Source organism: Ursus arctos, unplaced genomic scaffold (assembly GCF_023065955.2).
Source record: "Ursus arctos isolate Adak ecotype North America unplaced genomic scaffold, UrsArc2.0 scaffold_18, whole genome shotgun sequence".
In the NCBI taxonomy this organism is placed as follows: Eukaryota; Metazoa; Chordata; class Mammalia; order Carnivora; family Ursidae; genus Ursus; species Ursus arctos.
Window position 1 is genome coordinate 29,501,826 of NW_026622852.1, and position 26,340 is coordinate 29,528,165.

Here is a 26,340-nt window from a genome sequence, read left to right on the forward strand (position 1 = left end):
GCTTACTATGTGTCAGGCGCTGAGCTGAGGGTTGTCACCCTGTTCCTAATGCACACAGCCCAACGAGGGAGGTGTGAGTACCAGCCAGCCCGCCGGGCGACCCAGTGAAGACCGGCCACCGTCCGCGGCGTGGGGGCCGCGCTCCTGCGGGCGGGGTGGGCGGGAAGGGGGCGGTGCGCAGGTGGGGCGGGCCGGGGGCGGGGCGGCGCGGCGCTGCGGTTCCGGGATCCGGGTCCGGGTCTGCGCCGCCGCCTCCGGGCAGCCGAGCGCTGGCCCAGCTGGCGGGCGCATGTGGGGGCGCGCGGCCTGGAGGCGCTGCCCTCGGGGGCTGCGGCGCGGCCGGGAGGCGCTGCTGACGCTGCTGGCGCTGCTGGTGCTGGCCGGGCTGAGCTCCGTGCTGCGGGAGCGGCGCGGGGCCAGGGCCAGGGCGGCCGAGCCGGGACCCCTGCGCGCCCCGCGCCAGGGACGGCGAGACCCGGTCCTGCCGCGGCCGCCGGTATCCGACGACGCTCTGGGCGCCCAGGGCGAGGCGGTGCGGCTGCAGCTGCAGGGCGAGGAGCTGCGGCTGCAGGAGGAGAGCGTGCGGCTGCACCAGATCAACATCTACCTTAGCGACCGCATCTCGCTGCACCGTCGCCTGCCCGAGCGCTGGAACCCGCTGTGAGTCCGCAGGTGGCGTGGGCAGCACTGCCCGCGGGGTCCCCGGGCCTCAGTTTCTGCATCTGTCAAGTGGCGGGGTGGAACCGGGGTCTCGAAATACCTGGGGATCGCGCGTCTTACTGAGTCTTTCTCAGAAGTGGGTAATGGAAGGAGTCATATGGGATGGGGGGACGCAAGAAAGTTTTAAAAAATGAAAATAGAAAAAAATCTCAGAAATTGACGACTCTTTTACTGGGTGGTCTCTTGCCTCCTTCCCCCATTAGGTCTGTCATTTGGCTCTGAAAAAGTGACGGGAGGGTCCGGGCTAAGCAGACAAGTGTAAGATGAGACCTCCTTTGGGTGCTCTTCCTGGTTTCACAGCACCCCCAGTCCAGCTCTGCCACTGTGGCCCTACCTTGGTGAAACTAAGGGCTCTTAGGTTCGAGATAGGCTCCACTTTCACTTATCTGTGCGTGCCAGGCCCTTGAATGAACCAGGATGGGAGGGCCCTCCAGCAGGAGAGGTAAAAGGTCGCTGGGAGGCCAAGTATGAGGCTTCCCCCTGGATTCCTGAGCATTAGGCAGAAGAAGGCAGGAAGGAGGTGGTGGGAAAGGCTCATTCTGGCCGAGGTCCAGCTCAGCTCACTGCTGTGGGTGGTGCAGGCTCCGAGCCGGTGTGGTCAGAGGCCTAATTCCTGTGGGAGCTGCTGGCTGGGTGGGTTGTGCTCACTGCCTAAGTAAGAAGGGAGCAAGCTGGTAAAAGGACAGACCTCCTGGCCTTCTCTCTCCGTCCCTCCGTTGGTGGGGATCTTCCAGATCCCCACTTGAGCCCGGTTCTTAAAGACTTTGAGGAAAAGAGGATTCTGACAGGGAGTAGCCAGTGCAGCGGCCTCCTGTGTGCACTGGGCACCTGTCGCTCCTCCCTGTTCCCTGGCATGCCTGCTTTAGAGGTGTGGCAAAGATCTCGGGGAGGACAAGTGACTCACCTAAGGCCCCACAGCTGGAAAGTGGTGGAACTGGCTGTGGGGGATGGGACCCTCCTGGCCCCCTTGGCATTGTGCTGATTTCGGGATTTGGGCATCCGTGAATCCTTGGCTAGAGAAAGCATGACTACCTGCTCAAGGAGTTGTTCCCCAGCCCCCTTTGACAAAGCTGGGAAGAACTTGGGCTTCACAGGCCTCCCTATTTTCCTCTGTCTGTTCATGTCTAGCCTCATGCTTTTGCCTGAGGCATTTTCACTGTTAATCTTTTTGAGTAGAGCTGTGTTAGTGTTGGTAGCATTCCCCCCACTTTCCCCATCTGCAAAATAAGGAATGAGTAGAAATAACACAGCCTAGGAATTAATAAAACATTGAACACACCATGCACTCAATTCTTACTAGTTTCACCCCCTTCCCTGTTGCCAACGAGATACTCAGGAGGTCGCTTTTAAGAGTCATCCAGGGATTGGTTGTAAAGTTTTTCTTTTCCGGGTTCCAGCTTTCCTTCATTATCCCAGGTTGAGAAATCTCTTTCAAACACTGTGGATAACCTGTGGGGCTTATGGTATCCCGTCTCCATGGTGACACAGCTGCCCTGTGTCCTATCAGGATCTGCTTATAGATCCTGCTGTTGCGTTGACTCTGGGAAGTTAATCCAAACCCAGCGTGGTAAGAAGTATGAATGCCTCCTGCCTTTAACTCCTGCAGCAAGGCCTGCTGGATCCGTGTTGCCTAGCTGGAAGGAAAGGTGAGCTTATCTGTGTTGCTCTCAGCCAGGCCAGGCGGTGAGGCCTAACTTCAGTTTGGCCAGTAAGGTCAGGGCCTTTAATGAAGACTCAGCTTTTACTGTAGTTCATAGAAAGGTGAGTGCCTGATCGAGGTCTGTGGTTTTAGCCTGAGAAACCAGAATGGCAGAATATAAATGTATAATTGGAGTGGCGGTGCATGTGGGGGAGTCCCTTGGGACTTTAACTGACAAGCAGAGATCCTTGAATGTCACAAAGAGAAAGGCCCTGAGGGAGATCCAGTCTAACCAGAGAGGAAGAGCCATGCCCCCAAAGTAACATGCAGATCTGGGGCAGAGCTGATCTAAAAGCCAGATCTTTTATTCTCTCCTCCCTTTTGGGATACAGGCAATTATTTATCTGTTTATTTTAATTATAAAAGCAATACATGTTCACTCTAGAAATTTTAGCATATACAGAGAAGCAAAATTAAATAAATAAATAAATAATCATCTATAAATCTACTGCCCCAGGAGAACCACTGTTAATATTTTGCTGTGTATCCTTCTAGACTTTTCCAGGTATAGAAATAGATTTTGAAAAATATACCTATTGGGTATGTGAACGAGAACATATTCAAACATGAGTATGTACATAGGTTCACACACATTTTTAACTGGTCTTTATTTATTTATTTTTTAAAAAGATTTTATTTATTTATTTGACAGAGAGAGACACAGCCAGCGAGAGAGGGAACACAAGCGGGGGGAGTGGGAGAGGAAGACACAGGCTCCCAGCAGAGGAGCCTGATGTGGGGTTCGATCCCAGACTGTTGGGATCAGGTCCTGAGCCGAAGGCAGACACTTAATGACTGAGCCACCCAGGCGCCCCTTAACTGGTCTTTAAACTACAGCCTGTTACCATAGGCAAGGAGATAGGAACTACCAAGGGACTCTGGCTTGGTTCTTCTTGGCGTCGGCAAACCTTGAGACTGTGTCCGCTCTCTTGGACAGGCCAGACCCGTAGAGATGCTTCAGCGTTGGCTTTAATTCCTTGAAACTTGGTGTAGTCTGATAATTCACATGCCAGTGGATTAGAGCACGGCTTTATTTCTGTTTCTGCTATTTCTGTTTATTTCTGTTGCAAAACTCACAAACACTGTCTCCTTTGAACCAGGCAAGGAGATGGAACTTTCACTTTGAGAGGGCAGCAGGCCAAAGTGGGGAGCCAGAAAGCTGGATTTCTGGCCTTGGGGAACTTTGAGAAATACTGATGCCAAGGACCTTCCCCAGAATAATTAAATAGAATTTCTGTAGGTAGGACCTAGGCTGAGGCTGATGTGCAACGAGGGTTGAAAGCTACTGTCTTAGGGTCTGTGGGGTTTAAATTACTCAGAAGATTAAGGTGGGTGCTTTTGAGCAAGTGGGAGAATACCAGAATTAGACAAAGTAGGGATTCAAAACAGATCGCCTTCTGTTGAAATTAGCAATGACATCACAGCTAATTGTAAGGTGTGTCACGAGTAAATGATTGCTAATGTTGTACCAATATTTGCAAAGAGTTTCAGTTTTTATAGATCAGAGGAGCCTTGGGATAATCACTATAATGTCGTTCTTGTTTGCATTCTGACCTGTTTAGCAGGTGAGAAAGACACTGTGGAGGGACAGTGCCCTTGGGGCTGTACATTTCCACAGGTACGTGGATGAGGGTGCCGTACGTAAACATCAGATGTTCTCTGCCGTAGCAGAGGAAGTTTGAACAGTGGTTTAGGGAAGCGTGCCAGCAATACATAGGTGTTCCTTGAATGCTTCCTCTGGTGTCAGCCTCGTTAGCAGATGTGTATCTGAGTTGGGTGCTGGGATGGTGAAGAGTTTCAAAATAGCTCTAAATAGGTAATCCCGCAAAAGAAAGTGTGTTTTGCTGGGGTTGGCAGGAGGGAGGGAATCGGTTAGGATTCCTCTTCTTGCAGACAGGTAGCCTGCTTGATCGTTCTCATAACAACAGTGTCCTTGGACCAACATCACACGTGGTGCGGAGATTAGACTGATGTTTCTTTGCTTCCGCAGCAAGATTGTAAACCGCAGGTTATTTTATTAATTTTTACCAGACCCATCTGTGGTTGTCAGAGTGGCATCCTCTCTTTGAATCAGTGTTTTCAGTCTGCAGAACATGATTTAGTTAGTATTTTCATGATACCTTTTTCCATCCTTTTACTCTCATTCATTCTGTGTCCTTATGTTGTCGGCGTGTCTCTAAATAGCATGTTGCTAGATTTTCTGTGGTCATTAAAGAAAACATCCAGACTGACAATCTTTGACTTTTAACTAGTATGTCCATATACATATATATATTTCTCGTGCTTACAAGACACTTTGGGTTTGATTACTTTGGCCATCTTATTCTATACTTTCTAATTGTTTTGCTTTTTCTATGCTTTTTTCCCTTTTTTTTTAAATGCTGCTTTTTGAGTCGATAGAAGTTTTTCTCTCCCCTTCTTATTCCACTTTTTCTTCTCTATTAATTTGGTAGTTCCATGGTTTATTCTTATCTTTAGTGGTCAGTTTGAAAGTACTAAAGTTACTTTAGTAGGATCTAAAGTTAATCGCTGGCTATAGGCCTTCAGGTGTTTTAACATTGGTCACCTTCCTTCCTGGTTTACATCCTTTTTTACTCCAGGATTTTAATTCTGCCTTGCCTTTTAAACCAACACATTAAAACATTTAAAAAATGCAGTATTTTTTTTGTTTATGTTTACCCACAAGGTTATCATTTTTCTCTGCCCTTCATTCATTCCTGAATGCTAGGTGGTCTTTGGATCTCAGAGAACTTTCTGGGGTTCTTTTCCTTCTTGAAGCATGTCATGTATTCATTACTGTAGAGAAAGCCATGTTGTAAATTCAGTTTTACTTATCTGAAAATGTTCTTATTTTGCTCTTGTTCTTGAAAGATAATTTTATTTGGGTATGTAATTCTGGATTGGTAGTTTGGCATTTGAAGAGAATATTCCATTGTCCCCTGACTTGCACCATGACCTTGAGATGTCAATCCTTAGTGAGATTTGCCTGTCATTCTTGTTTCTTTGTCATTCGTTTGAGGGCATCTTTTATTTATTTAAGCATCTTTTTTTTTTAAGATTTTATTTATTTATTTGACAGAGATAGAGACAGCCAGCGAGAGAGGGAACACAAGCAGGGGGAGTGGGAGAGGAAGAAGCAGGCTCATAGCGGAGGAGCCTGATGTGGGGCTCGATCCCATAACGCCGGGATCACGCCCTGAGCCGAAGGCAGACGCTTAACCGCTGTGCCACCCAGGCGCCCCTATTTAAGCATCTTAAGCATACTTATCTGGTGCTTTGTGTCTCATAACTCTAATATCTAGATTTGTATTTTCTTGTTGTCCCTGGACTCTGAGGACTTTTTTTTTTTCCTTTTCCTGTAAGCTGAGCCACGCATTTAAAAGATTTTTTAAAAAGTATTTTATCAAGAATTTTTTCCAACAGGGTTTCACCAGGCATTGTAGTCTTCCATATTGCCAGTAGTGGAAATCCTACATTCACTTAAAAAAAAAGAGACCTATTTCTCTATTAGTCATAGTGCTTTTGGTTGAAAGTGACTGAAAATCCAATGCAAACTGGCTTGAATATAAAAGAAAATATACCGACTTCTATCACAGAAAAGTCTGAGATGAGAACTGGGTTCAGATTATTCTGGGCCCTGGATTCTGGGACTCACCTGATGTCATCAGGAAAATGTGCATTGATTGGTCAGACCTGGGGAGCATGTGACCTTCCCAGAGGGGTGTGTGTATGTGTGTGTGTGTGTGTGTGTGTGTGTGTGTTTATAGCCTTGCACAGACCATGCACACCGAGAGTCCGGGAGACATGGTTCCTGAAAGAGAAATGAAAATGCAGTAATGTGAAGAAAAAGGATTTTGGGTGGGCAAAACACACCAAGGTACACTATGACCTCTTGGCCTGTTCAGCAAAGGGTATGGGTTTTCCTTTTTTAAAAGGACATTTATGTGATAATATGAATATTAACATAAAAGAAGATGAGGAGGCATTTGCTGCACCCATTCATTCACAACTTTATAATACATAGACCTGTATTGTGCTAGTGGAGATCATGGTCCCTACCCAATAGGGTTGTTATGGAGGGAAGGTGGAGTAATGCATGTGAAATGCTTAGCACACTGCCCACGATGTGGTCAGCACTCAATACATGTTATTATTACCAGGTGCAGTACAAAGCACACTGAAAGTACCGCAAAAACCAGAATTCAGCCACTGCCCTTACAAAGCACATGGATTATACCAGAAAGTTAAGGAGAGGACGGCTCACTCTGATTTAGCAGTGAATTTGGCTCTGAGCTTCCTTTTGTCCCCCAGGCAAAAGTGGAACCCTGACTGACGTGTGCATAGCTGTTCTTGTCTAATTAGAGGATGTACCACTTTTTATCAGTCAGGAGAGGGAGAATGAGCAGTACCATATAATTCTTTTATATTCCATCATAGTGCTTAGGATAGGATTGGCACATAGGAGTTGTTAATAATTTTTTCTGGTTAATTGATTTAAACTGAAAAGTTGGGTAATTGAACCAAAGACAGTTAATTCACAATTCTAGGTTAGACTTCTACATTTGTAAAAGTCTTTCAACTTGTTTGGATCATGCAATGAGAGTGAATTGCATATTTTTTTTCCAGCAGCGTTTGTGTTGCAATCTAAACTCTTGGGAACTTGCTTTTAAAAAAAAAAAAGGAAAAGGGGAAAGTATTTTTCTTGGAAACAAACTTAGACATTCAGAAGGATATATTGAACTTCATGAGGGAGAATGCCTTTAAGCTATGTTTAAAGAAAGAAGGAGAAACTCTCTCAGGCCAAGAGAGAAGGAGCGGTCGGAGTGTGATATTATTGCCCAATGAGGAGGACATTTGGCATGGGAAGCTAAAGAAATAGGATCCAGCCTTTTAAAACTAATCTTTCTTTGTGATTATAAAAATGACGCGTGTTCAGTGGAGAACAGTATTAGAATGCAGAAAACTGCAAAGAAGTAAGAGTCCGCGATAATCCCGCTGCTCAGAGATCTCCATTGTTAACATTTTTGGCATATTTCTTTCTACTGTGTATTGTTTGTGTGGGAGCGTGTGCGGGCCCGCATGCTGCCCTTTATAGATTTGTACCCTGCTTTTTGATTTACCGTTGCAGTGAGGTTATTCTCCTTTACTGTTAAAGAGTCTCTGAAAACGTGGTTTGGGACGGTCGCGTAGCCTTTCTTCACCCAGCGGCCCCGTGTTCCACATTTTCTTGTTGGACCCTTGGAATTGTTTATAGCTTTTTGCTGTTATAAATAGCATTACAAAGAAAAATTGTTACCGCAGGCTTCCGTCAGGGTATCTGATGATTCCCTGAGCTGAGAAGTTCTTCCATATATTGATATGAGATAAAAGAGAAGAGGCGCATTTTGAAGCTCTGTGTATGTTTTGCCGACTGGTACCCAGCACTCTTGTGATTTAAAGGGACACAAAGAGAGAGTGTACCTAGACATTCTAGAACAGTGGCCTTGGGCTTTGGGGTTTTGCAGAGCAGCAAAAACACATAAACAAAAACACCGAGGAAGGACAGCCATCTGGTCCTGGCGTTACTTGGTCAAGCAGAGCTTTTTCTACCCTCCTACCTACCCTCATTCTAGAAGAAATACATTTTAATACTGAACAGTAAGGATGTGATTTCACACGAAAGGACAGTTGTTTAAATTGAATAAACTTCATTTTGAAAACCTCAGTTTACTGTCCGTATTTCTGTTCATTTCTCCTTGGATCTGTGTACATTTGAAACTAAATTTTAGCTTTTTTTTTTAATGAAAAAAATCTTTATTTTTAGGTTGCACAGAAACACATTTTTTTCATGGAATATAAGTAATTAATTCTTTCCAAAGCTTCTACTGGGCTCTGGCTCAGCTTTTCCATGCACCCTGGCTATTAGTCAGGGACTTTTAAAATGCAGATACACTTATTAATATGTTTATACATGTATATGTTTTCCATTTGTTGTAACATCTATTTGGAGGAGGGCAGCGATTTTGGTGGAAGTGGGAAAGAGTGAACTAGGAGAGGGCCTTCGTCAGGGCCACTAAGGCTGAGATACATATTTTTAGAACCAGAATTGGCTTGGTATTTGGATAGACCCTTGGCAACATTAACATTTTTTTCCTTCTTATTGTATTACATTTTTGACTTTGAAAAAATTCAAAATCAGAGAAAATTTAAGAATAGCGTAAGAAACTCCTGTTGGTCCTTTACCCAGATCCCTTCATTCTTTTGCCCCATTTACGTCATTTTTCCCTCTCTCTCCTTCTGTGCTATAATATTATACACATCTGAGAGTAAATTTCAGTGATAAACACCCTTTATCCTTTGTTACTTCTACATGCATTTTCTGGGAACGGGGACATTCTCTCGTCACATCATGACGTAGTTACCGAATTGAGGAAATTTATACAATACTGGATTTTTTCAACTGTGCCAATTTTGGGAGGAGCTCTTTCTTCCTGACCCGGTATCTAATCAGGAATCAAGGCTGACATTCAGTTGTTGTGTCTCTTTAGGCCTGTCTGTGTCTCTTAGGACACTGGCATTTTTTAGAGTACAGGCCTATTGGTTTATAAAACGTCTCTGTTTGGGCTTAGCTGAAGATTCCTTGTGATTTATTTCGGCGTATGCAGTGCCATAAACTTAGTGACTTAAAGCATCAATAAACATTTGTGATTTCACATCATGTCTGTGGGTCAAGAATTTGGGAGTGGCTTAGCTGGGTGGTTCTGGCTCTGGATCTCTCATGAGATCACAGTCAAAAAAATGCTGCCTGGGGCTTTCATCATCTCAAGGCTTCATCAAGAGGGCTCATTCCATGCTGGACAGTTGGGGCTGGCTGTTGGCCGGAGGCCCTTGCCACAGACACCTCCCCATGGGATGCTTGAGTCTCCTTGCTTCACTGCATGGAGCTGGCTTCCCCCAGAATGGGTGGTCTGTGGGCGGGAACAAAGAGGAAAGCTCCATGTCTTTAGGACCTGATCTTGGAAGACTCATGCTTTCACTTCTGCAGCATTCTGACCCTGCACGGTGGTTTTAAAACATATCCACAAAGGATGGAGCCTCCTTCTCCCCTGGAGTGTGGGCTGGGACTCCCCTCTGTGGGGCGCAGCGCTAAGTGACAGCATCTGTGCGTTGGGCTGGAAGCCCGTGGTGTCCAAGGACTCAGGCTGCTGGGGGTGCCCTGTCGCTTCAGGACACCAGAGCTGTCGTGCTTAACCAGCCTCAGCTGACTTTCCTCAAGTGTCCAGAACAGGGCCTGCAAACGCAGCAGGAACAAGAATGTAAAGGTGGGTGAGAAGAGCCGGCCTCTCACAGAGTCTTCGGGAAAAGCCTGTTTGTGTGTGAGAGCCATCCCAGTGACCGCAGAGCTCTCGGCAGAAGCTGTCCTGGTGTTTAGGAAGAGAGCCTGGAGCTGGACCCTAAGAGGAAGGACAGAAGAAATCGCCCATGACTTGTAGGAAGGAGGGCTGGGCGGGGAGAGATGGTTGGGATCCTTACCTGAATGTCCTGGGAGGTGGGGGGCGGGGTCGGGAGCAAGCCAGAATCCTAAGACAAGGGCTCTGGGCCCAAAGGACCTCGGCCAGGCACACACTCGTGGGCATTCTGTGAACTGCCCAAGTTATCCACCTCCCTGAGCCTAGTCTCAATAAATGCCAACATAGCAAGTATTTTTTGAGAGTATTACATGTCATTAATTTTCAGTCATTTTTTTTCATGTTTAAACATTTCTGAGATTTGGAGACATTATAAAATCAACACATCCTACAGTTAGGCGACACGTGTCCTTCATAGAGACTCTTAAAAGAATGGTATGTCTTCCAACTGTTGGCTTCTTAATTTTTATGAAATATTGTAGACTGGAGATATGGTAGCACTAAGGAATCACTAGTTTTTTAAGGTGTTTCAGTTTTATTGTGTTTTATTATAAAAAATTGTCCTTATCTCTTAGGTCTATTGAAATATTTATAGATGCTGTGGTATGCTGGGTTTTGCTTAACACTAGTCTGGGATGGAGGCAGTGGGTGAGGGCTTAGATGAAGCAAGGTTGACCATGCATTGAGGACTGTTGATGTCAGGCAAATGGTCCCAGGAGTTTCTTATATATTATATATATATATATATATATTATATATATATATTCTTATATATATATCATATATATATTCTTATATATATCATATATATATTCTTATATATTATATATGTTCTTATATATATATTATATATACTTATAATATTTTCTCTATTGTTTCTGTGTTTGAAAATTTTTATAATGAAATAAAAGGAGAAAAACCACAAAGAAATAAAGTGCATACCTAAAGGGCTTTTTCTGTGCTTTTTGCAGGACCAGGTCCATCATTATTCAGGTCTCATCCTGGATGTCACCCCCTCTAAGAGGCCCTCCCTGATTACCTATTATGTGGTTACTCCCCTTCCCACTCCCCTCACCAGTTGCTCCTGCTTTTTTTGCATCCTGCTTTTCTTCTAGCACCATCGCCTACTGAACTTACTGATAATGTTTGCTTATTTGATCATTGTCCCCTTGCATGTAAGCTCTGTGGGAGCAGGGAGGGGTTTTTTGTTTTTTTTTAATCCAGCACACAGTAGGCGATCAGGAACTATTTGGTGACTGACTGGTAAGGGCCCACCGGTACATCGCCTGGCCCATGGCAGTCAGTCCGCAGAACTGGCCTCACTCCTAATTCTGCTAGGTTCTGCGTCTCTTTGATATGCCCCCCAGCCTGTCTGTAAGGCCTTCCCTTTCTGCACCCCCCCTCCCCCGCAGCCTGGCCGGTCTTCAGCCCGCAGGCCCCTCTTGCATTGCCAGCCCACCCTTCCAGCCCTGGAGTCCTGTGGGTGCCCCTCTTGGACTTCTGTTCCTGCCCCTCTCTGGGCATTTCTTGCTGATGGTTTCCAGGCCCGGCCCAGTCCCTGGGATGACCCTGGGAGTTTGTCATCAGCTACTCTGAGGAAAGAATTCTCTGTCAAGTAGGGAAACTTCCCTGTAAAGTAACAGGAAACCCTGTTAAAGAAAGAGGAAGCTTATTGGTTCCTACCACTGCCAGTCAAGGCACATCCCCTCACCCCGACCCCAAGGTGGCCACAGAGTGGAGTGAGGGGTGGGTGTGGGTACTGGAAGGGGGTAGTCAGGGTCCTCTCTGGAGCCCTTCCAGACTGTTCTAGCGTTCTCTGGTTTCTGCGTTCGGCACACCACCTTTGTAAGCAGAGAGCGCCGCTGGGGTGGTGCTAGGGAGGGCCGTGAGACTCCAGCCAGCGGCCAGAGCATGGTGAGTGACACCTGCTGAGACGGCCGCGTGGCTGGGGGCCCCTCCTGCAGCCAGCAGCTGCCTGCACCTGTGGGCCCAGGGGACAGAGGACAGAGACTTTGCTGGGTAGAGAAATGGGGAAGGGCTGCTCCAGGCAGAGGGCAGTGTCTGAGCACAGGCCTGGCAGTTAGCAGCGGGGTCGGAAGGGAGCGGGTGGGTGAGAGAGCTGTTGATGAGGGAGAAGTAGCAGTCTCCCTCCCTTCTGAGTCGGCTTAGCTTGTCTGTCACGCAAATCTGAAAATTGCTCTAAAGCTTAAAAACAGTGTCCCACAGTTCAAGCTTAGTGGGTGTCATTTTAGAGTCTTTCTTGGAATCCGCTAGGACTTCTAGTGGAGCACAGGGGTCTCTGGATGATGCCAGCAGATGATTTTCCATTCCCCAGGAGGAGGTTCAAGACCGTGACCTGTGTCCCCTTCTCGCCTCCCTCCCCAGCACCAGCCTGGGCCCGGTACACAGAGTCAGCAGCGGGTTCTCGATTCCTAAAGCTGTCTTGTATTTGCAGGTGCAAAGAGAAGAAATATGATTACAATAATCTGCCCACGACATCTGTCATCATAGCATTTTATAATGAAGCCTGGTCAACCCTCCTCAGGACAGTTTACAGTGTCCTCGAGACGTCCCCGGACATCCTGCTGGAAGAAGTCATCCTTGTAGATGACTACAGCGATAGAGGTGAGACCCCGCACAGGCTCTTGGAGGGGCCTGGCTTTCCAGGGCAGGGCCTGGGAGGCAAAAGCGTGACTTCAGAGCGGTAGGACGGGCTTCCTGTGTCCCCCGGGGCCCGGCCCCTGCCCTCAGGGGGCTCAGAGTCTGCTGGAGATGCTGGGGTGCTGACAGCTTTGGCACATGGTGCTACAGGAGACAGGGCACTCGGGGATAGGGGCTGACCTTACGTCTTGAAGGGTGAGTGGTTTGTGGGCAGCGAAAGTGGAGGGAGGGTGTTGTAAGTGGAGGCACAAAGGGGGGAGGCTCGGAGGCACAGTGTCGCATGGACTGGGTATCATCTGCAAGTGGTTTGGGAAGGCCCGAGGAGCGGCTGCTTCAGGGTGGGCAGGCAGAGGAAGGACATGAGACGTGGGGAAGGGTGCAGGCATTAGACGGGAGGTCAGACTGGGACTTTGTCCTGAGGGTTCTCCTGCCCTCAGGGAGATTTTAAACAGGAGGGATTTTGAACGGAAGAGCAGTTTTGCCCTTTGAGGGATCCCTCTAGGCCCAAGATACCTGTGGGTGGAGAATGGTGTGCGGGGGAGCTCTGCGGGGAGGCCAGGGGCCGTAGAGGTGGCCCGGGTGAGAGACGGAGGCTTGGAGCCAGGTGGGAGTAGAAGGGAGGGGTGGGGAGAGGGAGGAGGGACATTTGAGACATGACATCTGCAGGACCTGTAGGCTTCCGGCTTGGGTCTCTGGGTGAGTGGTGGTGCTGTCCCAGAGCTGGAAAAGCCACCCAGGGCAGGAGTGATAGGTCTGGGAGAGGAAGGGGGGCGTTCAGCTTTGGATGTGTTGAGTTTGGGATGAGATTAAAAAGGGGCAGCACAGGGGTGCTTGGGTGGCTCAGGCTGTTGGGCGTCTGACTCTTGATTTCGGCTCAGGTCATGATCTCAGGGTCCTGGGATCAAGCCCGGTGTCAGGCTCTGTGCTCAGCAGGGTGTCTCCTTGAGATTTTCTCTCTCCCTCTCCCCCTTGTCCCACTCTCTCTCTCTCAAATAAATAAATCTTTAAAAAGGCGGGGGGCATCCCAGACAGGAGAACTGAAGCCAGGGAGAGACAGTCCATTGAGAGGGTGGCTGGCATCCCTCTAGGCCTGACCAGTAACCTGGGGTCCAGCAATTCACATGCAGTCCAGGGATGGCCCTTATTTATTCAGTAAACACTTTTTGAGTTTCTGCTGTGTGCCAGGCACTGTTCTAGGCACCACGGATTCTGTGGGAAACACAAGTCCCTACTCTCATAAAACTCACATTCTGGTGTGTGGAGTTGTGGGTGGACGTGGTCAATGAACGTGTACAGAACAATATAATACAACACAATGTAAAATAGCCTAGCATAACATAATAATATAGCAAATGTAATACAGCAAGGTAGAAAGTGCTGTGAAACAGACATGGGAGCAGGCGAGTAAGTGGAGTTTGGGCACAGGCCCTCCTCTAGCAGGTGGAGGGCAGGAAGCCTCCCTTGAGGAGCTGCTTTTAAGCCAAAAACTCGGATGTAGTGAAAGAGGCAGCGCAGCAGCTGCAGGTGCAGGAAGGAGCTGGGGGAGCAGGCGTTCTTCGGAGCCGACCATCGGCCAGTGAGGAGGCGACATGGGAGACACAGGTGCGAGGGTGGGCAGGGTCAGGCCAGTAGGGCCCTGGAGGCCACTATAAGGGGTTTAGGCTTAAACAGAAGCCTGATGGGCGCTGTCTGAGGGCTGCTGGGGGAACAGAAAGGTCACTCGGTCTCGGGCTCACTGTGCTGCCCTGTGGGGCATCGTGGATGGAGGGGTGGGGTGTAGGGGCTGCTTTGGTCATGCCACATGCCATGTGCTGAAGTGAGGGCAGCTAAGCTCAACTGGGGGGAAATGTCAAGGCCATAGCAATAGGGAGAGCCGTGCGCTTAGATGTGAGAGCCCGTTTCAAGCCAGATGACCACCCCTGGGCCACGTCTAAGGGTAGCAGCTATGGCTTCCTGGGCATCTGCTGCTTCAGGCTCCGGGCCTGGGCTGTGCGACTTCAAAGCCTGGAGTATGTGTCCTAATTGGTGGGTGTGTTTGGCTGTTCTCACAGAGACTCAAAATAACAGTGATTTACACGGGATAAAAATTGATGTCTCTCACATCACACATCTTACGTAACAGTCTAGGGCTGGTGTGGCGGCCTCACCGTGTCAGGGCCCCAGCTCCTGCTGCCCTATAGCTCCACATTCTCCAGGATAGCGTGCTGCCTTGTCTGCATGGCCCAGGCTGGTTCTTCACCTTCCGCTCGCTCCTGTTGGCAGAAGCGTTTCAGGGGGCTGGGGAGCCAGACCTGGAAGTTGCCCTCATATCCCACCGAGCAGAACGGAGTCACTTGGCTGCACCTAGCTGCAAGGGAGGCTGGGAACGGTAGCCTATATGACGGGTGGCTGTGTGCACCCACAGGGAGAGTGAGTGTTTGGTGACAGCTGGCCTTCTCCATGACATCACGCAAGCCAGGCTGGGGCTTGATGCTGAGTGATGCCCACTGAGCACTGAGTTCTGGGGTCAGGGCAGCTGGGTCTGAGGTGAGCTTTACCGTGAACCTGTCATGGCACCTGGGACAAGTCACTTGTCTCTTCTGAGCCTTAGTTTCCCATTTGTGAATGGGTTTATCCACACTTATATCACAGAGAGGCAAGGAATAAATGAGATTGTGCACAGGACAGAGCTCCATGTCGGCCGGCACGTAGTAGGCACGCATCTCCGTTTCATCTGGTCCTTTCCTCCCAGGGCTGTTTTAAATCCGCGTTGGCACGCACGGGCATCCCAGCTCCACCACTTTGCAGCTATGCCATGTTGAGCAAGTCCAGTGTCAGCTTTGGCCTTAGCCCCCGGAAACAGTTCCTACCTCGTGGGGTCATTGTGAGGATTGAGATAAGGGCGGGTCACGTGCTAGATCAGTGCCCGGCATATTGTTAGTGTTTATTAAATGATAACTTGTACTTTAATGAAATACTCAAAAATTATAGAGTGCTGAAAACATTTCAGAAATGTATTTGTTCAGGGGCGCCTGGGTGGCACAGCGGTTGGGCGTCTGCCTTTGGCTCAGGGCATGATCCCGGCGATCTGGGATCGAGCCCCACATCAGGCTCTTCTGCTATGAGCCTGCTTCTTCCTCTCCCACTCCCCCTGCTTGTGTTCCCTCTCTCGCTGGCTGTCTCTCTCTGTCAAATAAATAAATAAAATCTTTAAAAAAAAAAAAAAAAGAAATGTATTTGTTCAGAAGCAGAGATCAGATTATTTATTTTATCCTCATGGGATGGAACAGCTCCTCAGTGGGCAGGGCTACGGTATGAAGCCCTCCCCACGCAGCCCCACGCAGCTCTGGTCTCTCGCAGATGGCAGTGTAAGGCGCCGTGGGGCTGAGGCTTCCCTCCGCATCGTGCTAACTTGTCGAGTGGGCGACGTGCCCGCTCAGCCTGTAATGAGATAGGAGCCCTGCCCTGCCCCTCCTCCCCGCCGCCCTCTCTGCATGTCAGTCTGAGCTGGATGAAGGGGTGTCAGCCCCCAGAGCGTGGGAAGACAGTTCAGACAGACATAAAATTGATGCTGACCAAATCCATAAAGAGTACAAGGCTATACATGCCTTTTCTTTCTCTCTCTCTTCCTTTCTTTCTTTCTTTCTTTCTTTCTTTCTTTCTTTCTTTCTTTCTTTCTTTCTTTCTTTCCTTCCTTCCTTCCTTCCTTCCTTCCTTCCTTCCTTCCTTCCTTTTTTTTTCACCTGCACTTTTGTGTATGTTTACTGGCACTGCCACTAATTAGCTTTGCTTGGGAAGTCACCTCCCTTATTCATGCTGTCAGCTTTTGCAGTTATGTTTAGGATTGAAAAAAGAAAATCAACCAATGAATGCTTTTTTTTTTTTTTTAGTGTCAGGAATATTTAGGGAAACATTTTTTTTAAAGATTTTATTTATTTTTTCTACAGAGATAGAGACAGCCAGCGAGAGAGGGAACACAAGTAGGGGGAAGGGGAGAGGAAAAAGCAGGCTTATAGCAGAGGAACCTGATGCGGGGCTCGATCCCATAACGCCGGGATCACGCCCTGAGCCGAAGGCAGACGCTTAACCGCTGTGCCACCCAGGCGCCCCTAGGGAAACATTTTTACAAACTATGAAGCAACCCAGGACAGTTCATGAAATTTTCCTTGCTGATGATTGAAGGCTTTCAGACAAAGCCCACGTTGACTTGGGGAGATTCTCTCACTTTTATTTTGCTTGGTGGGTTCCCACCCACCTCTACGTCCCGGTACTCCCCTGCCCTTCCTGCACTTCCAGCCTTGGTTCTGGGTGAGGCGAGGCCATCCAGGTGCAGAACAAAGGAGGCTTCTATCTATTCAGTTCTCTTTTTGGGGATAGCGAGGCCCCAGAAGGACATGGCTCGGGATGCGTGGCGGTGACCCTGCTTGTCTTGCTTGCCTCCCCAGAACACCTGAAGGAGCGCTTGGCCAGTGAGCTATCTGGGCTGCCCAAGGTGCGTCTGATCCGTGCCAACAGGAGGGAGGGCCTGGTGCGAGCCCGGCTTCTGGGTGCTTCCGCGGCGAAGGGCGAAGTGTTGACCTTCCTGGACTGCCACTGTGAGTGCCACGAGGGGTGGCTCGAGCCGCTGCTGCAGAGGTGAGTGGGCGTGCGGGCGAGGGCCCCATGTGGTGCAAAAGCAGAGACTTGTTACCTGGGCATCAGAAGCTGCCGGGCGCCTGGGCTCAGGTGCTCCTTGGGCGGTCCTCTGTCACTGGGCGTGATAACAGTCCGTGCCCCACAGGGCTGGGGAGGCCATTCAATGAGTTAATACACATGCAGTCCTTAGAACGTGCTAGCATGTAGGAGGTCCTATTAGTGTTCGCTTTTATTCCTACTTATTTTACGTGTTTACTGTGGAACACTTAGAAAGTACCATCAACCAAGGAAAAAAATCAATCAGATAGAATCACACTGCTAAAGAATATATATTTTGGCATATTTCCTTCAAGTAAGGCTGGCTTATCCATGATACCCAGTGCCTACAGTGCTTAGGACCCATGAACCTTTAACAGACCCATAAAAATGTATTTACATTAATTTTTTTTCAATCAGAAGGAAAAAAATGGGTATCAATAATGACTGTACAATAATGAATTTATCCTGGATGGTGTTTGTCCTTATACCAATATAGTCATAAAATATGATTTTATATATATAATATATAAAATTTATTTTAATATATATTTTATATTTATAATTATATATAAATATATATTTTTATATTTATGATTATATATATAATTTATATATAAATTATATATATATTTTTATATATAAATTATATATATATATATTTTATGGAGCCATGAAAAGTCATAGGGCATGTCTCCTGCTGTCCCACAGCGTCTCACCCTGACCCTCCCAAGCTGCCTGTCCTCCAAAACTACTGTCACCAGGCCCCCACTTTTGTTCTCTTCCGTCTTTTGCTCCCTGTTCTCCCAATGCTGCATCATAGCAGTCAGGAGCTGGGCTGGCCCATTCGGAGCTCCTCCAGGTCGGGGTCAAGGTGGGGGGGTCTGCGTCTGGTCCCTCCGTGTGAAGCAGGTGAAGGGTCGGAGGACCAGGGTCTCTGCAGTTGGCAAACTGCTTTCCCGTGGCCTCTAGCACTTGGGTTGACAGAGTCTATCCGGAAGAACTAGGGACCCACTTGCCTACCTTCCTGTGTGAGACCAGACTGCCCCCTCCTCTGCCACTTCTGCTATCCTCGGTCCTGTCCCCTGGCGGTGCCACAGCTGCCTCTTTCTCCCCTGAGCTCTGCTGAGCTTCACTAGCAGCAAGGACCTGGGGTTCCTCAAGCCTGCGGTGGATCTGAGGTTATGTAGAACATGGTGACGGCGAGGAGTTCCCTCTGGAACCTGAAGCGGTGGGACTGCCCTTCGCCCCCTCCCCACGGTGCACACAGCTGGCTGCCTGTAGGCTGGTCTAAAGGCAGCTGATGTGCTAACACTGCCCAGAATTCCATTCCAGCCCGTCCTCTGGAGGCAGCAAGGCAGTCCTTTCCACAGACAAATCCTTATTCCGTATCTCTAGACAGAAGCACCCCAACTGGGGAACTTGTAAAATATACCAACTCCTGTGCTCATGGCAGACTCTTTGGATCTGAGTCTCTGGGGGTGGGCCTGGGCTTCTGGATGTTTCCAAAGCTCCCCAGGGACCTAGGTGGGCACACACTGGTCCCTTAGACGGTCCAACAGGAACAGTAACCCCGTTCCTCCAGGGGCTTTTGGAAGTAGAAGATGTTCGTTGGTTCCCAAGTCAGGTGAGTCGTTCTCCTGGCGTCTTATGAGCCGTGGACTAGGGATGCTGGACAGCCCACGGTGTGCAGCTCAGCCCTGCACAACAAAGAATGGTTTTGCCCCAGATGCCAGCGGCACCCCTGCCCCGCCCCCCTCTGTGGGGCACGCTGCTACTGGGCCTGATCATTGTGTAACCATGCTCCAGGGGCCTTTACTCCAATGCTTGCTCCCCCTAGTTTTCCTTTTCCTATAAAAATTAGTCTCCCCATGGTTCCAACCAGCTTGATTGCAAGTCACAAGTCCTTGTCTCTGCCAGGGGCTAAGCAGCTTCTTGGAACCTGCCCATTGGGTCTGCCATTGGTCCCCTCAAACCTTTTAAGAGCGCCCTCAGTTTATTTAAAGAATTGGGTGTTGGTAGGTACTTTGTCTGTGTTTTCCTCACTTTAGAGAATTCCCAGGTTTTATTCGTACAGTCTATCCCAAACAGTCAATTTCAGCTAATAGTGTAATTCGTACCTAAGTGTGGTATTCACATCATCCCCCACCCCCGACTTCCTGGTATTATTCTAAGGGCTCTTACAGCTCAAGTCTGCTTGATCTCTGTTTCTTCACACTGTTGCTCTGTGTGACTTAGGATTTTTAAATCTCAAATTCCAGATAAAATGCCCCGAAATGTAACCCAGAGAAATCCAGTGTTCACACACAGCCCAGTCTCGGTTCGTCTTTCCTGGTGTGTCGTCAAATGCCAAATACCGGCACGATATGGCAGCGTGCTGAAGGGTGCTTGGGTCTGCAGTCATGACTGGACAACAGCTGAAGCAGGCACATGGGCTGATATCAGCGGCGGGAGGTCACAGTGTTTTTCGCTATAATACCGTATAACATTTCACAATAATAAGAAAGAAAAGAATAGCAATAGTTCCAGGTTCTCTGTCAGCTGCCCTTTACAAACGTTCCTTCAGGGTGTCCTCACATTAACCCTCAGAGTAGGTATCACTGCGCCCGTGTTACCCACAGGCAACAGACTCTGAGAGGTTAGGTGACTTGGCTAACATCACACAGCAAATAAGGAGCAGGATTTGAATTTTTGTTCTAACTCCAAAGCTGATCCTCTGGTCTGGGTGCTTCTCTGTTTTGAAGGGGGATAATTATTTCTTGACAGGAAGATGTTTCATTGCGATTACATGAAGAAAACCTCTTGCAGTCTTCAGAAACTGAAAATCTGTTTTCTGTTTTAAAAGTGACCTTTGATTTTCACATGTCTCGACTTTCAAAGAGGGATTCAGGTTTATCCAGAATTGCCATAGATGGCGTCAGAACCTGAAAGCTGCGGGACCTTCCATCTTCAGGCCGAAGTCCTTCCTTCCTCAGCTTCCCCTCATCACCTGAGCATTCCCTCTGATCACCGCCTGCCAGGGCCAGACTCCTGCAAGAAAAGGCTCAGGTGCTCCTCCTTCCTAGTGGAAGGAGGAGAAGATTTCATCCCCAAGTTCCCTTCTCGTCCTCCTGCCACCTGTCTGTGCAGAGAGGCACACGGGGCGTCCTGGTGTTCGCAGGATCCACGAAGAGGAGTCGGCCGTGGTGTGCCCTGTGATCGATGTGATTGACTGGAACACATTTGAGTACCTGGGCAACCCCGGGGAGCCTCAGATCGGCGGCTTCGACTGGAGGCTGGTGTTCACGTGGCACGTGGTCCCCGAGAGGGAGAGGATGCGGATGCGGTCCCCCGTTGATGTCATCAGGTGAGGGCGTGACTTCCAGGCCGCTCAGTCTTTGAGCGTGCCTCGTTGCACCTCGCTACCGTGTCAGGGAGGGCCCTTGGGACGGCTGGTTACTGTTGCTCCCTCATTTTCTCCAGAGCATTTGTTTACTTTTATTAAAAACCTTTGCTACACACATGAATTTTATATTGGTATATTTTATTGATTTACTTACTTAAAACACTGTGGTAAAATGTGCCTAACATAAAAATTCCTACTTTCACCATTTGTAAGTGTTCAGTTCGGTGCCATCAAGCACATTCACAATATTGTATAACCGTCACCTCTACATACTTCCAGAACTTTTTCATCATTCTCTCCAGAAACTCAAGCAACGACTCCCCTTTCTCTCGCTCTCCAGCCCCTGGTAACTACTGTTGTACTTTCTGTCTCTACAGAATTCCCTGGTCCAGATTGCTCACATAAGTAGAATCACACAGTACCCGTCCTTTTGTGTCTGGCTTCTTTTACTTAACATAATGTTCTCAAGGTTCTTCTAGAAGCCCGTTCCTTTTTTGTGGCTGAATAATATTCCACTCTATATACATCCATGTTTGTTTATCCGTTCACCTGCTGATGGACACTTGGGTTGTATCTACCATTGGGTTATTGTAAACAGTGCTGCTGTGAATATTGGGATACTATTATTTGTTTGAGTCCCCGTTATCAGTTTTTTGGGGTGTAGGAGAGCACCTAGGAGCGCACCACAATTGGTGGGTCATATGGTAATTTCAAGCTTAACATTTTGAGGATGTGCTGTCAGGCCCTCAGCTGGGGGATAGGTGGACCTGCGGCTGAATGGGCCACCTTTGACTAGTGAGTGAGCCTGGATCTGAGTAGAGTGGGCTCAAAGGGGGCTCAGTTGCTCTCATTCTTTGAGGTGTTGAAGTAAGAGTATAGCTTCTTCCTCCCCTTCCAAGTTCAGGACCAAGTGAGAGGTAAATATGGGAATCAGGCAGATGGAAGTCAAGCATCAGCATTATTGCTGGCGTACTGAGCTGGAAATGGTGTCTCAGATCGGCACCGTGTTTGGCAGGTGGGCTTCTAGGTCTTCCACCTGAGTTCTGACCCTGAGATGACTCACTCCTGGCCAGAGGGAAACACCTGTAGGGACAGTGTTGAGAGATGGGGGGAAGAGAGATGAACGGGGCCAAGTCATGTCCAGCCTGGAAGGCCAAGGACAGGGCTTTGGACTTTACTCCGAGAGGGTAGAAGCCACTGAAGGGATTTGAGCTGGAAATGACCATTGCCTGTTGCATTCTTTAAAGGTTGCTAGATGCCATGCGGTGAGGGGCCTGTAAGAGGTGGGGCGGGGGGCAGGGACATCATTAGGAGGCATCGTAGTCTTCCAGTCAGGAAGGGTGGTGCAGGAGAAGATGGAGCGGAATGGAGGACTCCAGAGATGTGGCAGTGGAGGAATTGAAGGAAGAGTGAAGAATGGGCACGGGAGAGAGTGGGTGATGTCCAGGCTTTGATAGGAATCTTAAGGGACATCCTATCTAACCTTTCACTGACCAGATTTGTAAACCGAGGCTCAGAGTAGGAAGGATCCTATCCAAGGTCACATCTCCAGCTTGGGACGCTGACATGAACTCTCATGGTCCTCCCATACACACACATGCACTCAGGGATGTCATGGCCAACTCTCCTTCTCTTCCTGTAATATCCATGGGCCTCAGTTTCCTCACCTGTGAAATAGGGCCTAGCATATCCACCTGGCCTCCTCCTTAGACTTTTAGGATGAACACACATGGAAGTGCTTTGTAGTCGAGAGCCTTCCCTTCCACAAGGAATCTTGCTGTGCTGTTCTCATTGGCCCAGAGCTTGGAGCGCAGGGAAAGCTGACACTTTGTCAAAGGCTTGAAGCGCAGTTGGAAGACCTTAACATTTGAAAACAGGCTCCTAATGATGTATAGTTCTCCATTATTTAACATCTGCATCTCCTGGTGTGTTGATCCTACAGCCTTCTGCTGTGGTAGGACGGGAGCCTTGGGCCCTTTCTGGAACCACTACTGGTTCTAGAGGTGCCTGGTGTGGAGAATATCGGGCCGGCTGCAGAAGTGGCCAGTGCTGGCCGTCTGGGTCCTGGAGGGGAAGCCACTCATGCAGGAGAGGAACGGGCCCTGGGGCAGCTTTAAGATGACCGAGTTGCCTTTCGTGGTCTTCTGTAGGCATCCGTGCTTGCCCACCCTGTGACCACACGGCCAAAGCCACCATAGCCTGGTGCTAGCTGTCCTCTTAGGGAGCACGTCTCTCTCCTTGACTGTCCTTGTTGTCTGTGCTTCTAGAAGGATGAGGTTTTCTCTCACCCTCAGGCCTTTGCTCATGCTAGTGTCTTCTTGGAGAACCATCCCATTCCTCTTCTCTGCCAGCTCCCCTGTGTTCTTCAGGCTGAGCCCTACGCACCTGCCTCAGGCCTCCTTCTGTGTGCCCCCGGGGCTCTGGCTTGACCTGAGTCATCTCGCACACAGTGCTGGTTGAGGTGTTCATGAGCTTCCCCAGGGCAGGGACCTAGGGGAACATCCATGCCTCCAGGCCCAGCTTAGCACCTGGCACGGAACGTGAACTCAGGATGTGCTTAGAGATGGATGGGCAGGCCGGAGGGCTCGGGGCGGGCAGGCGTTCAACTGTGATGGCTTCCTGCTGCTCACATCGCAATGTGGTTCTCACTCTTCTAGGTCTCCAACAATGGCTGGAGGGCTGTTTGCTGTGAGTAAGAAATATTTTGAATATCTGGGGTCTTATGATACAGGAATGGAAGTTTGGGGCGGAGAAAACCTCGAGTTCTCCTTTAGGGTAAGTGTCCCAGTCTTCTCTTCGGACTCATTCTTAACCTGTTCTCTCTGTCTGTCTCTCTCTCTCTATCTCAGAATGATGGGATTTGCCAGGAGACCCTGGTGGACTTTTCCTTCATGTTGGCAGATTTTATCTAACAGTCCTGAAAGATGATAGTATTGGCACACACATCCGATAAACATGCTTGTCTACTTGTTTGAACCTTGAAAAAAATGTGCTTTTCATAGATTTGGGGCAGGGAAGCGCCTTCCAAGTCACCTAGCTCTTTTCTCTCACTACAACAGGGAGGAGCTGGGGCCCGGACAGGGGAGGTGACTGGGTCGGGGTCACCCAAACAGTCAGTGGCGGACACTGGGCTCAAACACAGGCCCCTGCCTCCCGATCCCATCTTTCCGAGCCTTGATTTGCATAATTACTCACGAAGTACCCTGTTTAGGACAGTGACTTCCAGCCTTGCCACATGTCAGAATTGTTCGGGAGACCTGCTAAAAACACAGGTTTATACGTACAGTCTCCAGAAAGTCAGGTGTGATGGATTTGCAGTAGGGACCAGACTCTGCTTTCTGGAACAAGCCCACCTACTGATCCTGCTGCCTGTGGCCCACAGATGCCCCTTGGAGAGGCCTCTAGCATTTCAGCGTGGTTTCCACCTCACCAAATCCTGCATTTTAAGTATCAAAAATTTCTGTCAATATCTGTACTTTTTAATAGAACATTTTAGATTTCCATGATGTTTCATATGGTTTCCTGCTTAGAAAGAGTTAGTATGAATTGGCTCTCCACTGCAGACTCACACCCCCATTCTAAGTACCAGAGCCTGTCCCTGGTCACACATCCCGGGGACCACGGCGTGTTCCCAGCCCTCTGCCCCAGCATGAAATGGTCTCAGACAACTCAGACTTTGAGGTGCAGGGTGTGCTTTTAATGTCTCTCTGCCTCTTCCCTAGGTGTCAGTCTGTCCTGCCTGCCTCTAGAAGCTCTTCCTTTCCCCCTTCCAAACCTCTCTTCTTACTTGCCGCTTTCCTCTCTTCTGTGGCTAGGAGACCAGGTAAAGAGCCTGTGTTTTACACGATGAGTAAATGGGTTCCTGGTGAGGTCAGCTGTGGGCGCTCCTGGGGGTCAAGTGCATGAGCTTCCGTGCATGGACTCAGGGTCTCGCTTCCGATGGCGTCTTCGTCTTCCGGGCTATGTTCTTGCTCTTTGACTGCATTCTGTGTTCTGCGTGTGCTGGGGAGGTGGCCTCCCGTCCCCTGGAGGGCGAGGCCCTGGCGGTGTTCATCGTGACGTCTGTGTGCCCGGCCTCCTGGCTGCGGGCAGTGTGGACCAGCAGCCCGCCCCCCGCTCACCCACCGGCCTCCTCCCTGCTCTGTGCACAGATCTGGCAGTGCGGTGGGACCCTGGAGACACACCCCTGCTCTCACGTTGGCCACGTTTTCCCCAAGCAAGCTCCCTACTCCCGCAGCAAGGCTCTGGCCAACAGCGTCCGAGCCGCTGAAGTGTGGATGGATGAATTTAAAGAGCTCTACTACCATCGCAACCCGCATGCCCGCTTGGTGAGTTCCCCGGCCCGCCTGCACCCCGGCTGGCCACCTCCGAACAAATGAAGCCGGTTCTGGCCTCCCCACACTAGCAGACCTGGTTCCAGAAATAGAGAATAAATCGGACACCAGTGATCCAAGTATGGGAAACCTTTATTCCTCCACTTATAATAATACCTACAGTTGTTCCTCATTATTCACAGTAATTATGGTCTGTGCGACCATCGCCAACCCTGAATTCCAGACTACCGAACCACTGCTCCTGGGGGACGACGGGGCTGGGTTCCTGCACGCCTCCCGCAGCCTGACATTTTTGCCAACTGATCAATACGTAACTTGGTTTCATGTGTATTTCTGTTGAAAGACATTACGACGTACGTAGTGTTGATTCTTTACACCGGACTCATGGCCGACAGCACTGTAACACGTGCCTAAACGAAGCCCATCTCAGCCACGTATTTTCTCCGTCGGCCCAGTGCGGCTTCTTGCACATAGGAACACTAGCCAGCCCTTCAGCACAGTGCTCGGGGGGCTTTCGAACAGTGAAGTCGCCACCACAGAGCTACAAAACCTGGAAAATGTGGCACTAGGCAGACCCTGAACCGGACACCTGTTGATAGTACGGGAACTGAGACGTGACCTCAGTGAGGAGCGTCCCCTTAGGTGGCTCCATTTTCGGCCCCTCTGCGCATGGCTGCCAGTGATGGTGACGGCGTGGAACCACACATGCTGATTTTGGGGTTGCAAATAACCTTCAGCAAGTAGGTCCGCCCGCTCTGCACGGGCCAGCTCTGCAGGCCCCAGGACAGGGTGCCCACCCTGCATCTGCATAACTAAGAGGGCCGCTTGGCCAGACGAGGTGTGCTCTAAGACCTCTATAGTCCGGCTGCTTGATGAAAATCTCTTCTTCTGAATCCTCAGCAGCCCTTCAGGATAGCTGTGAAATTCTCATTTTTTAGATGACAGAACCGAAGCTCAGAGAGCTTGACCCAGGCCTTAGTAGTGATGCAGGCAGCGCTGAGCCTGGGGCATGGACCCACCTGCGGACTCCTCTCCCTGCTCTGCAGAGCCCTGTGGGCCTGCCCCTGACCTCCCCCCTTGGCCCCTCTCCACCTCTGGGCTCCAGGGTCGTGGCATCCTCTGTCCTGCCAAGGCTGCAGGGTGGAAACATGTGCCCCTTCCCGTTACCCAGTCTGGAAGCCACGTTCCCTCTTCCTGAGGGTTCCCAAAGAATAACGTGTTAGAGGCCCACTGCGTACACCTTTTGTCCAGGTGCCCGGGGTCCGGTGTTAAAATGGGTATTTGGTTGAAGGTGAGGGCACCGTGACTCACCAAAGAAAGAACCGCTGGGAAATAAGTAAAGAATCTGAAGTTTTACTCAGCCGTGTTCCTAGCGTTACCATTTTGTTACACACTTAGCTCGCGACATCTTAATTCTTTAGCGTCGTGGTGCAGGGGCAGTAACATGTCAGCACTCGGCACTGCGCCTCTGGCCGTGCTGAGTAGATGCTTGCTTTGATTCAG

At 49.3% G+C, this 26,340-nt stretch overlaps 1 protein-coding gene across 1 annotated transcript in view; it reads left to right on the top strand.

The window, feature by feature from the left end:
* Positions 1-232: 232 nt before the first annotated feature.
* GALNT12 (polypeptide N-acetylgalactosaminyltransferase 12) overlaps positions 233-26,340 on the top strand; it is a 36,309-nt gene continuing 10,201 nt past the window's right edge. Inside the window, exons 1-6 of the mRNA XM_026506152.4 lie at positions 233-660; positions 12,263-12,432; positions 16,893-17,082; positions 20,279-20,464; positions 23,161-23,278; positions 24,655-24,831. Of these exons, the coding sequence (XP_026361937.1) occupies positions 290-660; positions 12,263-12,432; positions 16,893-17,082; positions 20,279-20,464; positions 23,161-23,278; positions 24,655-24,831 (1,212 nt within the window). The 5' untranslated portion in view covers positions 233-289. The remainder of the gene's footprint in view (positions 661-12,262; positions 12,433-16,892; positions 17,083-20,278; positions 20,465-23,160; positions 23,279-24,654; positions 24,832-26,340) is intronic.